The 12,043-nt window shown below is 39.0% G+C and overlaps 1 protein-coding gene across 1 annotated transcript; it reads left to right on the top strand.

The window, feature by feature from the left end:
• Positions 1 to 1,340: 1,340 nt before the first annotated feature.
• sst1.1 (somatostatin 1, tandem duplicate 1) lies at positions 1,341 to 2,664 on the top strand. The gene is made up of 2 exons (XM_057351415.1): positions 1,341 to 1,559; positions 2,168 to 2,664. The coding sequence occupies exons 1-2, from the start codon at positions 1,422 to 1,424 to the stop codon at positions 2,372 to 2,374; spliced, it is 345 nt and encodes a 114-aa protein (XP_057207398.1). The 5' UTR covers positions 1,341 to 1,421; the 3' UTR covers positions 2,375 to 2,664.
• Positions 2,665 to 12,043: the final 9,379 nt, after the last annotated feature.

The raw sequence follows: 12,043 nt of genomic DNA, 5'->3' as shown, positions 1-12,043 counted from the left end.
TTATTTGTGAGAACTGTCTCAGTTGTCAATAGGCCTTGCTGCAGCTTGGTGTCCTCTGCCAAACTCCATAGCCTTAATAGATATCAGTGCCATCAACCATATGTGTCTAAATATGTTATTCTCAAATCGCCAAGGGCAAATGTGCTTGAGTCACGCATAACTGCAATTAGCATTTGAGGCTGTGAAAAATAGTGTCTCTAAGTGTTAGCCGGGCACTTAACACACTGCGCGGAAAACCGGCAAGCAAAAAATAGAAACTACGCAAATAATGGCGCTTCGGACGCGTCGGTCAGCGGGTTCGCAACCCAGGAGCGGGTGCGACAGACACACCATCTCCACGGGTTCAAGGGAATTAGTTTGAGTTCTCTTCTACCACATCACGGATTAGACGGCGCGCACCGCGCGTATCATGCCTGGCCATTAACATCACTTAATCGGAGCTCGCGTCCTGAGTGGAGGAACAGAGGGGACCGAGAACCCCCACGGAGGGAAGAGGCAAACACATCCAATCCGCCCACCCCGGAGAAATAAGCAGTTTTCTTCTCGGAAAATTTGACGTCAATGTGCGCATGAGACAGTGCAACCCAAAGCCATCAATCAAAGGGGGTCTGAATTCAGCCCTGGCCAAACAGATCATTAGATGACCCATCTGTACCCAACTGGAACCAATGCTGGAATCCTGGAATATGTTTTCGTTCATTACATTCTTAATTTAATGCAGATTAACAAAATTTAAATATAGCTTGATTCTTGGCCATTTTCCCTTGACGCACAAAGTCAAAAGGTCACGTTAACATAAACGTTTGTGTGATGACCTGACGTCATGTTTTGTTTTAGATATAATAGAAAAAAAGGTTAACCAGATTTACACTTTATGACTTCAATAAATAAATTACAAGAAATGTAAACGACTACATCCATAACACATTATGCCAAACAATGTTTACTCCACGTATAAACATAAAAATGTGAAAAAAGATCTTATTTCTTATTTGTATACAGTTTGGTTTGTTTTATAGTATTTATTACATTTTTCAAATTGGCCTCGTAACAAAAATCCTGAAAATGGATAAAAGGGAAACATGGAAAAGGTTTCTTAAGCAGAGCCAAAACCACGCCGAATATCAGACACTTTGTTTGTGTGTGTGGTCAGGGTTTGGAGTGACGGATGCAGGTTAAATCGATCATTAATCCCTTTTACCTCTAGAAGAATTCACGCCCCTAATCGGTGCCATCTCTGTCACTCAGCATCACTCAAGCGCACGCGAAGGAAACCCCCCTTGCCTCCTGACGTCAGGCGGATCGTTTAAAAGGCAAGTTTGGAAGAATGAGGTGCAACAGAAGGAGCCAAAGAGATAGAAGAGGCAATCGACGCATCTCTTTCCTTTATATTCCTACCCTCCAAATCAATACTTTCAAAGATGCTCTCCACGCGCATTCAGTGCGCTTTGGCGCTCCTTTCCCTCGCGCTCGCCGTCAGCAGCATCTCGGCGGCACCAACAGACGCCAAACTCCGTCAACTTCTACAAAGATCTCTCTTTAACCCGGCTGGAAAACAGGTAAACAAACATCTACACAGTAGGCAAACAACACGGGGTTAAATAGCTACGAATTTAGTGAAACATACATTTTTACTTCTGCGTGTATATTCTTTAATTACTATAAATCAGCATTAACTTGTACTAGTGTACAGAATTACGAAAAAAAGCTGATTTGTTTGTAATGACAGAATAGACAAATAATGAGAACGATTATTAGTGTCCTATTTTACCAAAGGTCCAGCTTTATCTGTATTGCCATATAAATACTTTTACATCCATTCATTCTGGATAAAATAAATACTTTAATGTTTTGATTTTGTTATTGACAACAATCTTGTTTAGATGTTAAAATAAGGAATGGGTCAAAACCGTGCGCTGTCCATGGTTCTGAAATCTCTTTAACAACCTGAAAAAAGAAAAACGTGCAGAATCGTTGATTTATTCATCACGAAAGAACGCGCTAAGAAAAACACGATATACAATTACATTCGAACGTTAGGACAAATAACCTTTACGCATTTTCTTTAGTCTATACTAGACGCACTTTGGCAACAAGTGATGCGTAAATTTCCCACGATCATTAAGATTGAAAATAACTTTTCTCTTTTTTTTCATTGTACTTTCAGGACCTCGCCAGATACACACTTGCAGACTTGCTGTCAGAGCTCGCGCAAGCAGAAAACGAAGCGCTCGAGCCCGAGGATCTGTCTCGTGCTGTGGAGAAAGATGACGTCCGTCTGGAGCTGGAGCGCGCCGCTGGTCCCATGCTCGCACCCCGCGAGCGCAAAGCCGGATGCAAGAACTTTTTCTGGAAAACTTTCACGTCGTGTTAATCGCTCAACGCCGTTGTCTGGTTTTGAGTTCTTATTTTTTTACTCTTTCATATTTCTTTTCCCGTCTTTTAATCATTCATCACATTCAAACTGTTTATAAAAGATAACAGCTGTTATATTTGTCGTTTAACAACGATGATAGTTCTCATTGACTCATCTCGAGGCTGTCGATGTGTCATCGGAAAGAATGTTTTACAAATGTGTGCAAATCTGCTTTTAACTGTACTTTACGTATTATAGCAGATATCACTATTTTTGATTGTTTGTTTGAATAAAATATATGTTTCAGAGCCAATGCATAATTCAACTTTATCACATTACTTCAGAAACGCACACAGATAACTTTATACAACATTACTCGAACAGTCTGTCAAAACACATAAAAGCACAAAAACTTTAGTTGAAACAGTTTATAACAAGCCATTAAATATAAGATTTATACTACTTTGCACTTATGCATTTTTTTTCTGGAGAGCACATGGATTTTTACAAAGATCTAATCAATAAATCAACAAAGTGTTTTACTAAACAGGTAAATGATAAAGTGGAGGCAGGTGTGAGCTTGGCAAATTCTCAATAAGATTTAATTTCATGATGACCCGCAAACCCTTCAGATAAAGAACGCCAAATAGAAAGTGGTGGAGATGAGGGAGTGTGTGTTTGAGAGAAACAGTGAGAGACCTATATGGCTCGTGAATCAGAAAGCCTCTTAATAACCTTTTCTTCAGCATGAGAGATTCATTTAGAAAAGCTCTCAAACAATTACGAGAACGCTTGTGCATATTTCCTCCTGCCAGTTGACAGGTCCTTTGCCCACCCTGTGTGTGCGTGTTCTGTGAATGCGTTATCTCTCTGCACAGCTTGGTCTGAGGTGCAATACAGAATGTGAGATTGACAGGCAGAGGAGAATTACCAGACTGGCCCGTGCCAGCCAGTAGAGATGGACCTGTGTTCTTTAATACGAATGTGCCAAGTTCAGTGTTTTTTTATATGACAAATATCTGGCCTCTGCTCTTAATGCCCTCATTTTGGGTATGTGCAGTTACGTTTAAAACATCATTATCTCTGACATTTACTGAAGTAAGAACCTGAAACACAGTATGTGCTGTACAATCTGTGGTCGTTTTACAGCCGTTTCTGTTACTTTCATCCTCTGGGCCCCTCCTCTGCGATTCCAGACATCTCTTTGAAAATTAAAAAATAAAACAACATGACTGTTGAATGTCAAAGATTGCATTTATGGAGTGCATTCACTGATTTTGCATAGTCTCTGTCAATCTTACAATTTGTGGGTAACCATGTGCCATCCACCCAGGGCCGGCCCAAGCCTTTACGGGGCCCTAAGCAGAATTTTATTTGGGGGTCCCACTGTGACCCCAATACAATCGAGTATTGTCAATGTTTGATTATTTGCACGCACACTTTAAACCTTGCACACCCAATTCTATTAGTTGTAGCTGTGTTTGGGATGTAGGAATGTCATAAATTGAATGTCAAAGATTGCATTTATGGAGTGCATTCACTGATTTTGCATAGTCTCTGTCAATCTTACAATTTGTGGGTAACCATGTGCCATCCACCTAATGGATTATATTTATGATTTCCCTCAGTACGTGGAAGCACATACAGGAATAATGAAACAAAACTGAGTACATGCTTAGTACTTGCCATGGCAAGTCTAACATTGAATGCCAATATTAAAGAATGCAACTTCCTCCAGTTAAAGGTTAAGATAACCGAAATAGGTTCTTAAAATTAGTTAAAACCATAATTGGTTCTGAACAAATTCAATAAGAACTTGGGCAGCTGTTCCAACCATCCAAAATCTAGAAATGTTATTTGCTTTCATTTTTAGTCCCTCTTGCAGAAAGCTGGTGTATTCTTGTTTTTATTCAATAAAACCATAGAACAAATTACAGATATTGAAATTCTTAATGGAGTTATTTCCTAACTTTACACTTTATGCATGCTTGAAATGTGCATCTTGTATAAAGCTTTCAGAGGTGGACAGTAACGAAGTAAATTTACCTGAGTACTGTACTTAAGTACACTTTTTGAGTATCTGTACTTTACTTGAGTATTATTTTTTCAGAGTACTTGTACTTTAACTTCACTACATTTGAAAGACAAATATCATACTTTTTACTCCACTACATTTATAAAAAGGTCCAAAAGTAGAAAATGGTTTCTATGCAGCGGGGTTTCCTGTGTGCGCAATTTATCTGGCTTGCGATCTGCCAGGACCTTATACTGTTGCCAAGTATTTCAGTTTTTCTAAACTCGCGGTTTTCCGGTAAGCTTTGAATGGCCATTTGTCAGATTTTTTAAATGCAAATCTGGCAACTCTGGGATCTTCCCGCTAAACTAATTTAAACGTAGGCGCTGCTACACCGTTGATAGCGCTCTAAAAAGGCAAATAGAACAATAAAAGACAAAAAGGCACATGTTAAAGTGTGGTGTAATCATCTGTGGGTTACAATCAGTCAAAGATCGTAGAAACATTGTCATGAAAATGATCGGCATAACGGCTAAACGGTAAATAAGCATCAGAGCTACACGTGCTTGTTAACTTCTGATCTGCTGCTGTATCATTTAAAGCGATTTGGAAAATGAATGATGTTTTTACTGAAGTAACTATAGTTGAAGTATTCCTGTTGAAATAAAAACTATAGAACCCTGCCCAAAATACAACATAAAATGTAATGGATGTAATGGTTATAATGGGAATTGTACTATGGATACTTGTTGTCTACGTTAGTTGTATGTGATGGATTCTATTGGTGGGATGGTAAATCCTATTGGAATAAAACCCAAAACACACTACAAAGAGGAATTTAATTTAAAAATCTCATTCTAATAAAAAAGTGCATTGTTTTTTTTTCAGCAGGGCTGGTATTTGCAGTATAGGAACCATACTCCAATTAATAATCTTTAGTAAAACCACAGCAACTAAAAATACCATAGTTTCATTATAGTAGCTATAGTTTATGTTTGTAGTTAAATTACGGTAATACAAATGGTAATAAATCCAACAAACACATGGCTTCTACACTTTACTATTTACAAGAACCTTACTACTTACTGGTAAATTGCTGCTAAAACTGGTAAAGGGAATATACAAAAAAAAAGAACACTGCTCATAAATACATATAGGCCTAGGGGGTTAATGAGGATAATTAGGCTAAATGATCATACAGGATTATATCTAAACTAAACATATATGTGCTAAACATATAAAGCTCTTAAAGGAGTTGCTCACTGCAAAATTTGCCCCCATTGACTTTCCATAGTAGGAATAAAAACTACTATGGAAAGTCAATTTGGGCAAATTTTGAAGTGAACTACTCCTTTAATACCACTGATACTGTGAGCGTGTATTCAGTAGGTTGCTTCAGAGGCATAAGGTATACGACAATAAAACAATGCACAACTGACATAAAGGAAATGTACTTTTAATACTTGAGTACTTTTAAAAGCACGTACTTCTGTACTTTTACTAAGAGTCTTTACAACTTTTACTTGTAGTGGAGTAATCTTTGACCAGTAGTATCTGTGCTTTCACTCAAGTAAGGAAGTTGTGTACTTCATCCACCTCTGAAAGCTTATACGTTTTGAATTTTAATAAATATTATAGTCATTATCATAAACACATAAAAACATAATTAGTCAGTTCCTGTTCCTATATATATGCCTATATTTGTGTGTGCGTATATGTGCGCGTGTGTGTGTGTGTCAACACACACCCCACATAATCTTTAACAGGGGTTCATATCTACCCACCCACATATAATGTCTCAAGACGTCAATACTTACACAAATGCACACAAAGACAAACAATTCTTTTAAACGGCTCATTTTTTCATGCCATGCGTCACACCAATCCCATCTGCCTCAGAGCTTTCAAAACGATTAAAATGCGACACTCTGCAGCATCTCTTATTTATTAGAGCTAATTGAAGATTTCAAAAGATTTCTTAAAAAGATTTTGCCGCATTTAATTCAATCTATGAGTGGCAATATCGTAGGTTTAAGCACCAAATTTGGGATGGGGTTTGGGGGGGTCGTGTGCATGATGTGACTTTTGGTTGTTCTTTCTTCGTGTTTAATATTTCCTGTGACGGAATTAAAAGACGCCTTTTAATTCTAGTGGCGCCTACTCATTTCCCTGCTTAATGATACCTTACTCTGACATTAAGAAAGAAGCTTGTGGGTATTCAGGGTTGTGCTATGTGTGTATTTGTGTGAATGTGCTATGTGTCTCATCATTTAAAACTGTGTGTTTGTACATGCACTGTATAGAAATAAAGCTGTAGACAGCAGCATAAAATGAAGAATATCTGAAAGTGATGACGATTAAACCATTTTTTTATCTCCATGCAAGAAATCCTGTGAAATTAAAAAAACATGAAATTTAGTTATGTTTATTTGATTAAAACTCTATACCCTGTTGGAGATTCACAATAACTGCACAAGAGCAAAGTCAATATTCCTTTAATGATGTCATATAGCTCGGGGTCTATTAGCCCCCAGTGGTTCTTCAGAAGCTTCAATATTCTCTGTTGCGTAAACAATGTGCCTTCATTACGCGTTTTTTGTTGTAATTGTCCATATTGAAATGATAAACCACACTGTGTGATCTGTAATATGTGTGTGTTTTGATTTTATACTTGAACACGATGATCATTTTGTTGAGTAAACAAAGACATTAGCATGTTAATTGATCCCATTTACTTGTTTCTCAATTCGCTCTTACTACGTTCCGTTTACAACCAAGCGTAAGATGCTTTTAGCATATTCCCAAACCATTCTGGCACAACATGAACCATCAGTTTCTGTACAAACTTGTGGAGTCCGTGCCAGTCTAAATACTGACAAATGTATGATAATATAATAACTTTACTTAAGAAGTTAAACAGACAATTTGATTTTGATTTATTTTGCATTGCATTTTACAAAATGCTATCTCAAAGCATCACAAGCATTTTTTAACCCTACCAGGAGATAAGCCAAAATCATAAATATTAGTAAAAGCTTAAAGTGATAGGCTATTGTTCAACCAAAAATGAAAAATGCGTCATCATTTATTCATCCTCATGTCATTTAAAACCTGTAAGACTTTTTCTACCAAAACAAGATATTTTCAAGAAAGTTGGTACCCGGCACCCATTCACTTCTATTGTATGGACACAAAACCAATGCAAGGGAATGGGAGCCAGTTAACAACATTCTTCAAAATATGTTTTTTGTGTTCTGCCGAAGAAAGAAAGTCATACACGTTTGAGATTACAAGAGGGTGAGTAAGTGATGACTGAATTTTCATGAACTATCACTTTAAAACTGTCATTTTTCACATTCAACCCGAAGCTCAGTTTCATAACTCTTTTGGGGATCGAAGTGATTCAAATCTGTCTTGGGGATCGACACTCTGAAAACCAGAATAATTGGATGCAGGTGTGAAGACATAACTCGCATTTCTATTCAAGATTCTATCTTCTATAGAGAGGAATCCATCCAAACGCAGAACTCACAAACAACTCGGAAACATACTTTTTTCTGTTTGCTTTAATAATAAAAAGTGATAATTGACTCTCTCGCTTTCTAGGCCACACAAATAGACACGTGCAATCCTGAGAATGCAAATCTATGATGAGTTAGTAATGATGTCTACTGAGAAACTCAATCACACCCTCAGCATGCGTGTGTGCATGTGTAGTTTTTGCAAATGTGAACAGGTCTGCCTGTCTGCGTTCTTCTCCATCATTAGCAGCTCTCAGGGGGGCAGTGGCCCTCAGGGTGTGTGTGTGCTGATGGCATATCAGCACTTGTGCTTAGAATAATGGCACACTTTCCCTTAAAATGTATTAAATCTCTCTCTCTCTCTCTAGTGTGAATGTAAACCTTAAAGTCAGTTCTTTTCACAATGTTCATCTTCACCTACTTATTTTTCACAAAACCAATACATATTCATACCAAAGGTAAGAGAGAAGTTAAAGATGCTGTGTGCCATTTTTTGGAGGGTCTTTTGACAGAAATGTCTTCAGAGGTGTATAAAGACCTTACATGATGAAGCGTTATGTTTTTATGAGCTATTTCTATCTACATACATTGCGGGTCCCCTTACATGGAATTCACCATGTCGTTTCTACAGTGGCCCTAAACGGACAAACTGCTCTACAGAGCGCATTTCGTCAATACGTTATCTCATTCGGCAAAGAAGCGAAAACGTGACGACATCTTAGTCCTGTGAGAGCCGGCGTAGTGGTTTGAAAGGGAGGGGTGGAGTGAGCCGATGGCTGCACTTTGCAACCTCACCACTAGATGCCACTAAATGTCATACACTGAACCTTTAAAGACTGTCCTAAAATTGTTTCAAATTTGAGCCATTATGATTTAGCATGAACGTAGACCATATCAACGTAGACTTTGATCACTCTGTGATCAGAGTGTCAATGAGCTTCGGTCACAGATTCGTCACTTCCTGTTTGCTGAGAGCGCGTGGTTTGAGCCGGTTTTTGCTTCTTCAAACTTATTCCTAATGTAGCCCGAATGGGAAATTGTTCTTTGTTTTAAATACAGTTTGAGCATTCAAAGTTAAGTAAAGTTAGATTGTAATGTAGTGTTTAAACATGTGTTCATATGTAAGCCGAACTGCTTGTAGTTGTCATTTTTCATTTTCCAAAAACATGATTGGGTACTTCAGGGCATGGCCAATCAGGCGCTGGGGTAGGCGGGAGAAGAAGAAAAAAGGGGAGAACATGAGAAAATGTAACTTTTTTATGTAAAACTGTGCATTAAGTTTGACTCGAGGATATCAGAGAGAACGCACACGAGTTATTGCTGGACAAGCATAGCTGTAGAGCTGGTATAAGTTTGAGTGACTGTGAATCTCGCTGGCGGCCTGCCGGTGTCTTTGCGAACTGAGACGGTTTGCGCATTGTGAAGAGGGACGACGGAGTGTTGACCTCAGCTGAAAGAGACTTTGAAACTGGTGTTTCGATCGCATAACTGCTTAACACACGGTTCTCATTATAACATCACTAATGGCTAATGTTTCAGACGTGCAGATGAGGAAACGTTCTTCGCACTTCAGTCGGAACTGGAGGCTGTGGAGAAGCAGATACAGGATTTACTAGAGAAGCAGGCACGGCTGCGAGCAACGCATCGCCCACGGCGAGGATCATCGTATCACGGCCGCTTCCTACCTTCCGACGAGGGAATGAAAAGTTCAGTGAAAAAGTAGAACATTCTGTGAAAATCCTGTGCCATCCTCCTACGAGAGCCTGCGGACTGACTGACCATCCCAGCCCCATCTCAGGCAATTCCATCACCACCCAAGAGCAAAGACGGACTACTTGTCACATTAATGCTAAATTTACAATACTTGATATTTAATGCTAAACTTACGTCACATGACAGAAGTTTGAAGTTATGGCTGCACTCAGTGACTTTGATTGGATGTTGCTGGGTGGGTGTTTGTGGGGAGTGGGGGGGGTCGTTGATTGTGGTTTGGGGGGTTTCATTTGTTGGGGCTGTGTGGGTCTGGTTTGGTCTTGTTTTGTGGTCGATGTCAGACAAAAGACACTCTGTTGTCTGTTGTTGATCACGGAATGGGACCGGGTTGGACCTGCACGGTTTCAGCGGGTGGGGCTTCCTCGGTCGCGGCTGGTGGGCTCTCCCTGTTCTTCGTGGACGTTTGCTCGGTGGCTTTTGGTCGGGGTCACTGAGTGCAGCTATGACATGTCAGAGGAGATCTGGCCCTCCCGGCTGAGCCTGGTTTCTCCCGAGGTTTTTTTTTTCATTTATTAGAATGATCTTGCTTGGTCTATAAACACCATGCACTGTGCTGTGTTTTACCTTTCTGTGTGTTCTGTTTTTCTTATTTGCTCCTGTAAAGCTGCTTTGGAACAATGCACATTGTGAAAAGCGCTATATAAATAAATTTAATTTAATCATTTATTTTCTATAGTCTTTTAGATTAGGATTTTTGTTACTTAATAGTTAAAAGAATTGCAATGCATGCTGTTGCAACATTTTAAACATCTGTCCAACTATGGTGTTTCCCCATCTTATCAAAAATCTTGGAAAAGAAGTGAAATGAAGCACGTCCATTAGCTTTATTTACATATCATTTGCATATCCATTATCACAGCTGACTTGAACTGCATTGTGGGTAATAGACAGCAGCAGCGCCACGCTGGAGATCCTCATTTTCGCACAGTGTGTGTTTAACTGATAAAGAGGAAAGCAATGGCATTTGTTGTGTGCCTAACCGATTTGTTAAACAAAAATTGAGATGATTTTGTGGGGTTTCGCTGAAATAATGACTTTCCTATTCGCAGTAATATCCTCTCCGGCAAATAATTAACTTCAGGAAATTACTGACGTAGACAGTGGAACCCCTCTCTGATATACATTAACACACTCGCCATTTAACTCAAGAAACTAAAATACATAATGTGAACTTAAAATGTAAATGTAAAAAGACAATGCAGTGTAAATCGCTTTGGATTAAAGCGTCTGCCAAATGCATGAATGTAAATGTAAATGTAAAAGCTTTGTGGAATACCTGAACTAAAAATGGCACAAAATGCACATCTCTCAGCATCCACAAACACAAAGCCAATCAAAGTCAACTGGCTTATCCAGGATCTGTCTGAAGATGATTGTCTCTGATGCCTACAGAGATGATTGGTGAAAAGCATTATGGGAGTAGATAGAGATCAGGCAGGACGTCCATGACTTTATCTAAAGTTGCACAGAGGTGAGATCATCAGATATTCTTCCTCAAACTTATCATGATCATCTTCCTCTACGCATACTGTGTTTTACCTCAAACATCAGGCAGTGTTCTTGTCCTTGACAGAATTAAAGCATCTTGCAGAGATGCTAGAGAGGGTAATAGAGGTGAACATCTCCACCGGCGCACACTAAAATTCACATGAGACCTTTTAAAATAAACAGAAGACAACTAGGAACAGGTTGAGGGCCATTCTGCTGGATTCTGTTGACATGCAACTTTGGTATGAACGAACTAATGCGGCAACTATTGAATTCATGTTTCAATGCAAACAACAAACCAATGAATGAATAAATGGAAAGATTCACAAAATAAAACCTACTACCTATTTTGAACAGCAAAAGATATAACTCAACAAACAAGCATTGGGGGATGCCATGTTCCCCTCAAGGCTAACAATGATGAGGAGAAGTGTGAAAGACAAATGAGGGAAGGAGGAAAAAGGGGGGAGTGGGGGATCCTCCGCTCAGTCTCCATTGTTGTGCTGTCTGTGCGAAGGAGGCTATTACCCTGACAAAGGACACAAAGTCCTTTAATACAGGCATTGAAACAGACAATGCAGACACCACTGCAAGGTGCCCGCTGATAGAACAGTTCTTTAACCCTGACGCCTCCCACACAGACACGCAATCAAAACACAAAACAGCAAACATAACGCACATGTGCACATCCATCAACTACAACAAGAACACATAGACATGTTCTAACAAACAAATCACATCATACGCTTAATCCATATATCAATTCATGCTTTATCATATGGCAAGCGTACAAACTTCTTCTTATTTGAATTGCTTCAAATACAATTATGTTTGTATGCCAATCATTCTGTTTAGGGCTATAAAGAAACTGAGGCTGCAGTGTCGCCAAAA

The sequence above is a fragment of the Triplophysa rosa genome, linkage group LG14 (assembly GCF_024868665.1).
Source record: "Triplophysa rosa linkage group LG14, Trosa_1v2, whole genome shotgun sequence".
NCBI classification, from domain to species: Eukaryota; Metazoa; Chordata; class Actinopteri; order Cypriniformes; family Nemacheilidae; genus Triplophysa; species Triplophysa rosa.
This window is presented reverse-complemented; position numbering and strand designations above follow the sequence as displayed.